The sequence below is a fragment of the Castor canadensis genome, chromosome 2 (assembly GCF_047511655.1).
Source record: "Castor canadensis chromosome 2, mCasCan1.hap1v2, whole genome shotgun sequence".
Classification (NCBI taxonomy): domain Eukaryota; kingdom Metazoa; phylum Chordata; class Mammalia; order Rodentia; family Castoridae; genus Castor; species Castor canadensis.
In genome coordinates, this window is record NC_133387.1 from 3,806,448 (window position 1) to 3,819,692 (window position 13,245).

At 48.5% G+C, this 13,245-nt stretch overlaps 1 protein-coding gene across 6 annotated transcripts in view; it reads right to left on the reverse strand.

The window, feature by feature from the left end:
- Dpp6 (dipeptidyl peptidase like 6) overlaps positions 1 to 13,245 on the reverse strand; it is a 945,197-nt gene that overhangs the window by 487,962 nt on the left and 443,990 nt on the right. The window contains exon 1 of one of the 6 annotated variants that reach the window (XM_074060151.1): positions 5,180 to 5,598. The exons of the other annotated variants lie outside the window; for them this stretch is intronic. Coding sequence (XP_073916252.1) covers positions 5,180 to 5,236 — 57 coding nt within the window. The 5' untranslated portion in view covers positions 5,237 to 5,598. Of the gene's footprint in view, positions 1 to 5,179; positions 5,599 to 13,245 lie in introns of those variants that run through there. 6 annotated transcript variants of the gene reach the window in all.

A 13,245-nucleotide genomic window follows, 5' to 3' on the forward strand; every position in this document is an offset into this window, starting at 1 on the left:
GAAGCAGGGTGACCACTCCCTGCTGTAAGTGACCAACACCTGAATACCTTCCACATCATGCCGTGCCTACAGGTGACTGGGTGAAGGTTAAAGAAAACACTCTTAAATTCCCGTGGTCCCCAGGCCTTCTATGCAGCCTTTGAAGGCCTTGACTAAGTCTACCCTGCCAACGGTAGTGCTGGAAATAAGGGGTGAGACTAAATTCAACAGAATATCAGCATGATATAATAAAGCACATTTACCACACAAGAGCGTTTTTCAGAAAGTGAAGACACTGATTTCCATTGTTTTGAGTTTGGGCTGCACCAAGTGATACTAGTTGGTGGCCTTGTTTAATAGATGGTGTGACGTGGATCCTAGGAAATTGGGGACTACCCATAAGACCCCAGAGCACAGCTCACTACAGCCTCAAGCTAGTTGCTCGTTCATCACCATGCTGCTCTCTGGTGATAACATCAAACACATTCCTCTGAGGACAGCAACCCACCAGTGAGCCTCTTTCCCCCATCCCTCTGCACCAGGACCCACAGGCTCCAAGGCCTGGACCTCTTGTGCTGTGTTCTATGTGGGATACCATGACTTCCCAGTTCTCCCCCGAAATCCTTTACATCAGCCCATTTTGCAGCCAAAGGTCATCCATCTTTCTCCTTGCCATGAAGGAAGTCCTAGGCGTTTTACCAGCTCCTTCAAGTTTCCTTTTATCCAGAGGATCTTAGATAACTTAGATAACTCATGCACAGAATGGAATTTCATTTATCTGAGTACAGTCACCACCAATGTCACTTTTTGTGATACTTGAAAGGGCACCCCTCTCCTATCTTGGCCACCCACACATCATGGCCGTATTTACCAATATTGACTGGTATCTTTGTGGGTTTTTTTCACCCTCTTATTTTTAATCCTAATACCAAAATGTAGACACTACTCATTGGCTTTTCCTCTAACATGCTTACACAAAACATTTAACTCTCACCATGGCCAAAGCCATATCCCCTCTTTCAGTGTCAAATTCAACTAGTCCAAGAATCAACATGAGCACCAGGCAAGAACATGCAAGGTCCTGTTCAAGACACCCCCAGAGATCAGCCACCCTTTCTCAGAAGGCTACACACCATGCCTTTTAATGTCCAGTCTATCTAATGTATGGTTTATAAAATTCTACTTGTTAAAAGAAAAATCTTTTGTAAAGCCATTATCAAAAATGTTTAGATAGCCGGGCACCAGTGGCTCACACCAGTAATCCTAGTTACTCAGGAGAAAGAGATCAGAAGGATCATGGTTCAAAGCCAGCCTGGGCAAATAGTTTGTGAGACCTTATGTTGAAAAGACTTACACCACCAAAAAAAAAAAAAAAAAAAAGTCTGGTGGAGTGGCTCAAAGTGTAGGACCTGAGTTCAAGCCCCAGTACCAGACACACACACAGAACATACAAAAAAATGTTCAGACAAATAATTTAACCATGCAAGATTCTGGGGCCCATAATTTAATAGGAGGATAGATACAGCAGGGCTATTCTGTCTTACACAGGTTTTAGAAAAAAGAAGTAATGCGAAGTAACTGTCACCTAACAAGGAATGGTCCTAACAGGATATTGCCAGGTATAGAGAAGTTACAGTGTGACTCAACACAGGGCAAAAGACCTAAGTTAGCAGCTACCAAGTCCACTGCTTCCACACACGGAAACACTTTCTGGCACTCCATGGAGGAAAGACAGGCTCTCACATAAAGCACGATTGCTGAGCACAAGAGCACAATGGCGCACCTGGGAGGTCTTTTTACAAGTCTGACTTTGTGACACGGGGGGGCTGTGTGTGTTTATGGTGTTGACCATGAGTGTGTTTCTGTGTGTGTTTGTGGGTGTGCATTCATGTCCACACACATGCATGCATACAGAGAATATGCCACCGAAAACTTGCCCCTGCTCAATAGTTGAGTGAAAATGTTTTGTGGCTCATTGGGGAAATCCAGAATTAATTCTTCTGTCTTCTCCTAGTCAGTAGCATTACTGATTGCTACTTTGCAATCTTAAGTCATTTGAAACGGGGATAATCTATGTTAGAATAAATCTGGACTTTTGAAATTATAGGTGGCAAACTCCTTGCATTTGGTTTTCTAAGGAAGGGTTTAGTCTCCTTGTAAGAGCACACTAACTTTGAACCAAACCACCCCCAGCTTTTCCTCCTCATCTACTGGGCTTCACCCTGCAGGAGGAGTGGGGTGGGGAGAGGCAGGTGGAACCAGAGTAGATTCGGGTCTCAGCACCATATGAAAGGTTTCAGAGCCAAAGAGTGAATTCAACAACCAGATTAACGTATAATTGCTTGCACACATCCCTGGGACCCTACTTCATTTGAAAATAGTAAGAGCTATTGTCTTCTACAAGTCCCTTCTCCCCTTTACTCCAATGTATCCACACAGTTGCCTTCAAAACAAAAGCACCACACATATTCATCTATTTGTATTTCAGCAAGTTGGGAAATAAAAACAGGAATCTCTGTTTCATAGGGAAATGATTGGTTTTTTATCTTTTCCTAATATTTTTATTAATCTGTGCTAATCCTCAGTATACAAGTCATTTCTTTCCAGCCACACGCCTGGCTCCCCAGGACCAAGGCAGGTGCAGGAGGGGTAACTCTTATTCCCGTGAGCTAAGAACCCACCATGCAGGATCCCTGCATGGCACTGACCACATACGTCCTGAAGAATCCTGCAAGCATCAGGCTATACCAGATCCACCCCTGGGAAGAAAGCCTCCCAATGTGGGGGCAAAGAGCCACTGCTCCTGAGTTTCAGATAAGAGATGACACTTGCTGATGCAGAGGTAGATGGCCATGAATTAGTGAGGATAACTAAATGACTCCCAACTGAAACCACAAAGCAGGAACCCTTTCCCTCCCAAAATAAGAGGCCAGTTTCCTCTCGCCCTGTGTCTGTGGATGCCCCCCAGCCCAGACATGGCACGAGCCCCAAAGTTCCCAGAGCGCTGAGGGAAAATGTGCAATAGGGAACTAAAGAGAGCTCTTTGAGCTCTGCAGCCTGGGCACATGGTCCAGGTCAAGGCCTTCAGAAAATTATGTATCACAAAGGAATAAGAGTAATCTTTAGGGACATTATGTAGTATTTCACCTACTTCTTTGTGTTTGGGGCAGTTAAGATTTTAGCCAAGGTCCTCTAAGCTGTGTGCGTGTGTGTGTGTGTGTGTGTGTGTGTGTGTATGTGTTTATATGCTCACTTTAATGTGAGACACTTGTCCTCCATCCATTTTGCTTCCTATCCACTGCTGGCCCTCTCTTTATGGACTTCCCAGAGCACCTCTGTGAATTTTTTTAGGTGCCGCTGAGGATGGAGGACCAGGACTTCCCAGTTGTGTGTGACAAGGAAAGCTGCCTCTGTGTGTCCCACCTGCTCTCTGGAACCAAGGCTGCCCCTCAGGCTTCAGTCTATACCAGTTTCTGTCTTCCATAACGGAAGAAGTTTCCATAAATCAAAAGCTACAAAATCAAACCAAGAGCTTGTACATCTTCCAAAACCCACACCCTAATTAACCCCTGCCACCCTCCAGCATGCTGAGCTATCAGGCAGAACAAGAGGAAAATTGGACAGAAGCGGGAAATTCTCTTACATAGTGTAGATTGAACTTTTTACCGGGTTCAGGCCTGTGAACAAGAGACACCTGTGCTCTCTTGATGATTATAACCTCAATCAGCTCCATGAAGAAATGCTACCAGGGTCCTAGTTCAAGCCTGAATGCCCAAAAGGAGGGAAGAGAACTGTAATAAAAGGAGACCCAGTTAGTTATAAGATGCTAATTTATGGTGGAAATACTCTTTGTCGAGCAGATGTTCTGTAGAAGTTTTAAAAGGAGGAGGGTTTGCCTTGCCTGCTCTGAACCCGTCAAGATAAGCTGAGCATTAACCCCTGCACCAACTCACACTGAATAAGCAGAATTTTTAGTTCCCATTTACAAAGCTTTCTTCCCAGAAGAAATGAACTGTATTTAAGTTCTTTAGGTGAAAACAATAATATAATGAGACAGTCTGTTTTTTTTAATCAAAAATGGGGTTTGGGGGTGACCCGAAAATGGAGCTCTCACTAAATACAGATCCAAAGTTGCCTCTATGCATTCTTTGATTAGTGTGTGGTGAGATTCTGTCAGACTGTGTCCCCAAAGAGGCTCTTTGCTTCCCTGAACTCTAGAGAGGTCTCTTTTTCTTTTCTTTGCCCCAATCCTAGCAAAAGTGGCCTAAAGACAACCCTAAAACACATTGGGGAAATTGGTTTATGCTGTTGATTTATGGAGTGGAGCTGAGTGCTTTGTGAATCTCCCAGGGTCTGTTTTAATGATCTGCCTGAGGTGAGTGAACTAAGCAGCGATTAAACAGACAGAAGAACCCTTTGGATCTTCTGTGAAAGGAATTACAGGATCTTCAGGAGCGGGGAAGCCCTGCCCATGGCTTCGTCTTCATTCGCCCCCCACACACTTGCCAACCTCTGCAGAAGGTGGGCCTCCCCAGGGCAGGGGCAGCCCCTGCAAGAGGGACCCCCAGGCAGGCCTTGTCAGTAAGGCTGCTGGTCCTCAGGGAACATCCTTCAATGGCAGAGTTTGCTTTCAGAAGAGCACCAGCCCACCCCCTGCTTCCCAGAAATACTGGAGGGAAGAGGAGGAAAGCAGACAGGAGGCACAGGGGCAGGAGTGTCCTTTACACAAGGCTCCATTTCTTTGGACTTGTCTGAGAACCAGAGCACAATCCGCCTGGAGGGTCAGAATCAGCTTTTGGATTTTTTTTTGGCTATGCCCTTTCTTGTCCAAATTACAAAGTAGTTGGGAACCTTCACAACTAACACAGGTCAAATTAGGCAGCATTAAAGAGAGAGGCCTTTGTACAAAGGTAGCCCAGTCAAGTTTACCTTGCCAGAGGCTTTCTGTGCCTTTCCATTATCTATAAAGCCAGGACATCCTTTAAAAATAGAGGGGTGGAGTGGGAGGGGAGAGAAGCAAGGCTGATGGCCACCAAGCTCACTCAGCAGCTTGGCCCAGGGGGCTACAGCCATAAACAAACACCAGATCATTCTCTCTCTCTCTCTCTCTCTCTCTCTCTCTCTCTCTCTCTCTCTCTCACACACACACACACACACACACACACACACACACACACAGCCTGTCCCCAGGCAGCATTACCTGCTCCTGCTGCTGTGCTGACTTCCCAGAGGCGCTGGGCTCCTTGGCGGTGGTCATGGTCCCTCCTGTCTGGGGCGCTCGCCACCGCGGGGCAGATGGGATCTGATCGTGAGTTTGGACCCACTAGAGTCCAAATGGCAGGGAGAGGAGAAGTGCGATTCTAGTCCATACTTCGGAAATCCCGGGGCTGTCCGTGGGCGGTGGGGGAGGGAGACGGGCACAGCAGCCCACTGTGCTCTTGAAATGCAGGGCGCAGAGAGAGGAGCGGGAGAGGGGAGATGCGGCTGCTGAGCGGGGCTTTTCTGCAATTAGCAACAGCCTCTGCAATCGCCACCGAAACAATAACTGCTTAGCAACCGGCAACTGGCGGCTGGGTGCAGGAAGGGGCCCCGAGTGATGTGCGCTGCCTCCCCGCCGCCTCCCGGCCGCGCACGGCGCATGCTCCGGCCGCGCGCAGCCAGGCTGGGGGGCTGGGGCGGGGGCCGCGGAGGGGACCGCGGAGGGGACGCCGGCCGGCCGAGGGGACGCGCGCCCACGCTCCGGCAGCCTGGGCACCGCAGCCGTCACGCGTCCCGCCCGCCGTGCACCACCGGCGCCTGAGCCTGTGGTCCGCAGCAGTGCTGGCCAGACAGCTCCCACCCGGGCAGGGGACACTGAGTGACACTGGAGGGACTGATGATCTTTGTGTTTTCAGGCTGCAAAGTGCCAGGCGCACTGAAGAAGACAGGGGTCTGTGGGCCCCAGAGGTAGGCGTCTTTTCTGTGTGCCCGGGCTTTGCAGGAAAGCTGGTTGTTGTAATCGTGGTCTTTATTGTCCTGACAATTTGGAAAACTTAAGATTCCACCTTTAGAGTCAAAGAATCTATATGTCCCCAAGAAAATCAGCCAGGACTTCAGGGAGTCTGTCAGTCAAAAGAAAAAAGAAAAGAGAAGAACCCAGCCAGTGTGGCGGCCTCAGAGGAAAACAAGGCTTTCTGCTGGGTCCCATGCTGGAGGAGGAGGCAGGGCAGGAAAAGGCATCCTCCATCTTAGATTGACCAGGGCACTCCTGCCCACACCTGAGCTCTGCTGCCTACACCTGTGGGCACCTTTAGTGGCCAGGGATAAAATGCACATGGGGAATGCAAGGGGAAGCATCTGCAGGTAGGAATATCTCCGAGTCCTCGGAGATGGGGACAAACTCAAGACCAGGTGCCAGGGGCCTTCTACATTGCTGTGGCCCTGCATGTGTGAGCAGGTCTTCCATGTCCATCTCTCTACCTTCTGGCCTCTAGTTCTCCTGCCACCCAAAGGCTCCTGGCCTGGTGACAGGGAAGGCTTGGCCAGCTGCATACCAGTGTGCAGACAAGTACTCTCAGTGATCAGGACCTCTGGGCCAGGACCTGAATTGATCATTCTGGTCTTCACACCTCTTCTCCTTGCAGAGAAGAGTCAAAGTCTGTTTCCACTTAGCAGGTCTGAAAATGAAGCCCTCCCCAGTTCACCTCCTTTCCAAGGCCCCCAAGCCCAGACACTTTGCAAAAACAAGCAAACAGACAAAATCCAAGGCGTTGTGTCCTTGGCATTGACAGGCGAGTCTGAGTCCTTGCAGAGCATCTGCTCACCTCCTGTACTTCCTGCACTTAATTCTGCTCTGAGAGTTTCCCTGACACAGATTTCTAAGAGCTCTGGATGGACAGCTGGTTGCCTACATGGTTTGGCCAAGAGCACAAAAAGGAAAACCCCATATAAAACTCTTGCAACCCAAGGAGGGCTGTGTTTTACTTTGTCTGCTTTGGGCTCCTCTTCTCTGCAGGATTGTAAGTTCCAGGGCTGGCCATGACAGTGGTGGAAACTCCTGCCATTCATCTTCATGGCCTTGCCTCCCAGGATGCTTGGGACCTTAGTGATTATCGGTGTTTGGTGAAGAGTGGGTGCCAGGCCAAGCCAGGTGTGCACACTCTCAGAGCTTCACACAGTGGAAAGTATGCCTGGTCCCCCATCTGGTTGCATTCCTGGGCCCTGGAGGCCATTGTGACATGAGGTGGCTAAGCAAACCTGTCATTGAGGATCAGTAGTAAAGTGGACAGAGACTCAGGAAGGAGACCTGGTAGGCAGGCCAGTGGACAGTTTTCCCTCCTATCCCTGAAACACAGTCAGTCCCTGGAAGACTGCAGGTATGGATAGAAACAGCAGCCCTGCCTCAACATACAGTCTCAGTCTCAGTCTCAGAACTGCTGGCTCCCCAAGATGCCTCTTCAACCTAAACTCTCTGGCATGGGTCACATCTTCAACTACCATCTGTGACATCTTGGAAAGGATTCACTGCCACCCCGTTGAGGCCATGGACTGTATCCAAGGACAAGGATGACAACAGATGGATGGGTGCCAAATTGAAGGTGCTGGACTGTCTTCCGCACTGTTCCCTGGGACCAGGGATGCTCAGTTGTGTGTGGTAGAGAGTACAGGAAACCCCTGCGGCATTTCCTGGTTTACTTCTCAGTAAAGAGCTTAAGATGCTATTTTACATCTGAAGATATAAGGCAAAATGTGCCAACTTTTGTCAGATCCTACAAAGCACTTCAAAGTCATGTCCTGCAGGCCCCAGATCTGATGGAAGTTGGCCAGGCCAGGTCCCATCCCCCAGGCTTCCCACACCCTGCATTCATCTATTCTGTCATCAAGGGCCATTAGATGAGCAAGTGTGAGAATTACTGGTGGGGGACAGGCCAGGTTGTGCCACTCAGAACCTTTCTGTGGGATTTTTCTGGCTCCAGGTGCTCAGCTGTCAACTTCTCTTCAGGCTTGACTTTGACTGCTTTTAAGGACAAAGGGTAGGACTTCCTTTCACGTGGGTCACTATGGATGAACTTATACCGAGTGCAATATGCCAAGCAAGGAGCCATACAGGGCACCTTTGGGAGGTTTAAAAGGACAAAGGACTAGAATGATGGTTGGCAGGGAATAGGGGCCTGAGGACTTGCTAATTATCAGGCATAAAGTCTTAAAGACATGTGATGAGGAAGTTCTAGAGATCTGTCATACAACACTGAGCCTATGGATAGCAATACTGTACAGTTAAAATCTGTTATGAGCTTAGATCCCCTAAGTGGCATTACTACCGTGAAATAAAAAGACTGCCTTTTATTAATATTTTAAAATTAATCACCCTCCCTTGGAAGTTCAACATTATATTTAGTTTATCCTATGAAGATAGAGGTGTTTGCACATGACTCCAAAGGTATGGAGGTCAGAATGCCTGTCCTCAGCCACATCATCTGAAAGTCCTCTACCACAGCAAAGGTTAGAAACTGGCAGATACAGAAACCCACCCCCAAGCTGTGCAGAACCAAGGGAAAGACAAGAATTCATAGATACATTTCTGGGAAACCCCAGACATAAATATCATGGTTTCCAATGACTGTAGGCCTCAGGGTTACAACCCAGAAGTATTCAGGGTGAGTCTTCAGGGGCAGGGAGTGAAGCAGAAAGGAGCAGGTGTCCTCTGCATGCCTTTCCCAGGGCCCCGCCCAGACGAGGTACCCCAGGATGTGGAATTGAGATTGTACATCCTTGGTGAAGGGGGCTTTGGGTGCTGACCTGCCTGTGACAAGAATGACAGCAGTGACAATGGCCACCTGCTATGGGTGACCTCACACCCAGCATGTGACTCACACCCTAGCAACTCTGTGACACAGCCACTGCTCTTCCCCACATTGTACAAAAGAGGATATTGGTATTTAATTTGATATAAAACCCAAAGTCACTCAGACTAAGTAGTCAAACAAAAGCTGAAGCCTCAGCCATTCCGGCCCTGAAGCAGCATGGGACACTGCCTGGAGTTTGTGAGCACTAGACTACAAAGCATGAAAGTCTTCCCTTAGCTGTGTCTGGGACAGGGGGGCTCTCTACACACATTATCCTAGTGAATCCTTAGAAAGTTCCTGCCACTTGGTCTCCCTGGATTTGTCAAAGTCTCATAAAACTGGTGGCTTAAAAAGCACAAATCTGTTTTCTCAAAATTATGAAAGCATCATGTTGGTTCCTCCTGAGGCCTCTCTCCATGTCTTGTAGGCAGTCTTCTCACTCTTTAACCACATGGCTTTCCCTCTGTGTGTGTCTGTGTCTGACCTCCTCTTCTTATAAAGACACCAGCAAAATGGGATTAGGCACCCTCCAACCTTATTTTAACTTGACTTCATCTGTAGAGACCCTATCTCCAAATACAGCCACATTTTGAGGTCTTCGGGGTCATGATCTCACATTTGAATATTTGGAAGACAGCTGGTAACACTCATCACTAGCCCATTTCACTTAGGAGGAAACTGAGGTGGAGCGATTAGGACTCTTCCAGACTCTGCTTGTCAGTAGTAAATGGCAGATGTGCCATTCAATCCAGATGTTTGGTCAAAATGCTTGCTTTACACACACACACACACACACACGACACTTCTTGTATCACTTGAAACACTTCTGAAGTGCCCAGGCAGGAGATCCACCCCCAATTCTCTACATGAGAGGCAGGCAAGCCTCCTCAGTCAAGCCTGTCTTCCCTATCTTCTGCTAAACAGATAGCTTCAAGGGTCTGGCTAAGACTTCTTCCCCACATGGGCCCCTCTTGTGTGTCACAGAAGAATCTCATCGGATGGAGACAAGGACCTTCTGAGCATCTTGGAAATCATTCTGGTCTCAGTCCTTCCCCAGGAGGGCTCCTGTGTGTGAATGGGAGCAGTCCACTCTGCAGGGATAGACTTCCGGGACAGCCGGCAGCCAGGGAGCAAGGACAACTCAGTGCCTGATTCTTACCCATGCTCACTCTTCACTGTGCTCTCTAGGCCTGGGCACCTGGGGCAGCAGGGCCGTCTTGCTCACTTCCCACTGACACTTGTGCCCAATTTTATCAGGAACTCCCAGATCCCTACAGTCAGCTTGGGACATGAACTGTGGCCCTCTCAGCTCTCGCAGGTGCACCTGGATTGAGGGCTTTCACTCAGGTCAGCCTCCTTAGCCTCCATCCCCTCTTCCCTCCATGAGTCTGCAAAATGACGTTTGTTCAGGAACATACAGGTCTGGATCGCTCTGCTGCTTGAAGAAATTTCTCCCTCTTCTGATTCCCACGCACCCACCTGAGTAGCCAATCAGCTGTAAGAGCTTGGCTTTGCACATCAGTCAACCAGCAGGTGTTTAATAAGTGCCAACTCTGTGTAGCTACCAAACCCTTCTACATAAGCAGACATGCTGCTGGCCTCCTGTAGCAGCTACATAAAGATCCAAATGTCCTGAGTGTGTCAACTGTGAAGATTTTAAACTTGTTAGCATTCACCTTCTGCAAGAGAAGCTACTTCCAATGCACAGTTCCCAGAAAATGAAGAGTATGGGGCTGCAAGGTCAATTACCTCAGAAGGCATGCTGGGATTCAGAGAACCAGTTTGAAAACACACACACACACACATTGGTGTTCAAAAACACTGAAAATTACTAAGGGGGGAGAGGATGTGGCTAAGTTTCTCAAGAGGACCAGCTTTCCAACAGCTGGCCACCACGTGCCCACTGTCACAACTGCCTGCCACTCTATCTGGATGTGTTAGCCTCCAACAGCAGGGCTCTCCTTTGCAGGTGGAAGCTGGCTGGGTTGGGTTTGGTTTCACCTGGAGAGTCCATTGCTTGAACACTGATGTCTCTGGAAATTGCTCCATCCATGAGAGCCTGGTAGAAATGCAGTGGGTGGCCCAGAAAGAAGCATCTGAGGGGGAAGGTCTGGGAAGACCAAAAAGTGGGTCTTCCCCTAGGGAGGGGAACTGAAGGCAGTGAAAGTTGACCCAAAGCACCCCTGGGTGAGACCACTTACAGACTGGGAAAGCTTCCCAAGGGAGAGGATATCTGGGGTGTCAGAATGGCAAGAAATCCAAAGAAAGTACTTTTCCCAGCCTGTGTCACACACTTGCTTTGTTTGCATGAATTGAACTTCCTCCCTCAAGAAGACCATCTCAACGAAGAGCCAAAGCTAGCTGATGTGTGCAGAAACACAATGGTTCTCACTGATGTGAGCACTGAATTGAACCTGAACCAGGCCCATAAGCAAGGCTTAACTGGGACCATGTAGTCCACACTTTGAATCACAGCTGGGGATAGGCACGGCCCAAGGGTGTCCCCCATCTCTACTGGCTCAGAGTTTCCTCCTGGAAGCACCGGTCAGCACAGCTGCAGGGCTGATGGCTCTGCCTTTGGCATGTGTGAATCATGAGGGAATGGCTGATACGGGGTTTCCAACAGCTCAGCTAGCATCACGTCCCCACACCAGGTTTCAGTTAAAGATCTGATATTTCTTCCCTGCTTAAGAGCAGCACTGATAATGAGGTAGAAGTGGAAAAGATAAGGAATCCACCTAGACGATCTGGGGGATCCTTTCTTTATTTTAAGAAAAGTAAGATGGGGGTGGAAGTGGTGCATCTCTCTGTGTAGCCTGCTGCAGGTGCTGTACCTGCTTCTCCAAACCTCAGCTCCCTCACCTGTAAGTGAGGGTGTAGGAAGTCAAAACCCAATGTCCTCAGAGTCCTCAGGAGCCCAGCATTACTGCTTGTCCTATCCTGTTAGGCCCTCACAGCAATCCTAGGGAGGAGCTATTTTAACTCCTCATTTATAGATAAGGAGAATCAGACTCCCAGGCAATGGATTATCTGCCCTGGGTCATGCAGATTGCCAAGTGATAGAGAGCCTGGGCGAGCTCCACTATCTAAGTCCAGCTCACCTCTCTTTGCACCAACACCACGCTCCAGGTGTCCCGTAAATTACCCTCCAGCTCAAAAAATCCATTTTTTTGAGTTTAGGAAGATATCCCAAGGTTGATCATCACTTTTCTAAAATGTGCTATTGTGCAAAAGGACTTTAAAACCAAGTCACTTTATGCTCGTACTCCAGCTCTTGGATGAAGTCCCCATTTGATTATGAGAGGGGACCAACTGCCATACTAATGGTGTGACATTTTGAAAACCTTGTTTTAAGGTTTTCACGTTGCAGCCCAAAGTAGTGAGGACTCATTTGCATGGTTTTGCTTTTCCTGTCTGCCCCCGAAAGGCCCCATGCCTTTGAGTGTATCCTCAGAGCCAGGGCACGTGACAGCCATCAATGCCAGCATGAGGCTTGCTCCTCCACCTTGGGTACTTCATGCTACCAGATGACCTTGGCGACAGCAGCCTGACAGATGCTTTGTTTATGATTTTTAATGGCTCCCATGGAAATCTCTGGGGCTGTTCAATTGGCTCTAGTTTAGCACCAGCTGTGAACAAGCAGTCACACAGTTTGGGGGACACATGTTGTGGAGGTGGCTCAGCTGTCTCTGATGCATTCAGGAAAGTGGAGTGGCCGCGCTCCCCTTTGAGCTTTGTAGCAGGTGTGTGCAGCCTTCTGGACCTGCCTGGTGTTCAGCAATAGGACTGGGTCGGGAAGAGCTTTCATGCCCAACGTAGGAGAAGGTCTTTTTTTTTTTTTCATTTTTCTTTTATTATTCATATGTGCATACAAGGCTTGGTTCATTTCTCCCCCCTGCCCCCACCCCTCCCTTACCACCCACTCCGCCCCCTACCTCTCCCCCCCCTCAATACCCAGCAGAAACTATTTTGCCCTTATCTCTAATTTTGTTGAAGAGAGAGTATAAGCAATAATAGGAAGGAACAAGGGGTTTTGCTGGTTGAGATAAGGATAGCTATACAGGGAGTTGACTCACATTGATTTCCTGTGCGTGGGTGTTACCTTCTAGGTTAATTCTTTTTGATCTCACCTTTTCTCTAGTTCCTGGTCCCCTTCTCCTATTGGCCTCAGTTGCTTTAAGGTATCTGCTTTAGTTTCTCTGCGTTGAGGGCAACAAATGCTAGCTAGTTTTTTAGGTGTCTTACCTATCCTCACCCCTCCCTTGCGTGCTCTCGCTTTTATCATGTGCTCAAAGTCCAATCCCCTTGTTGTGTTTGCCCTTGATCTAATGTCCACATATGAGGGAGAACATACGATTTTTGGTCTTTTGAGCCAGGCTAAGGAGAAGGTCTTTTATAAAATGTCTCCAAACGTTTATATACCAGCAGAAAATTCCCAGGG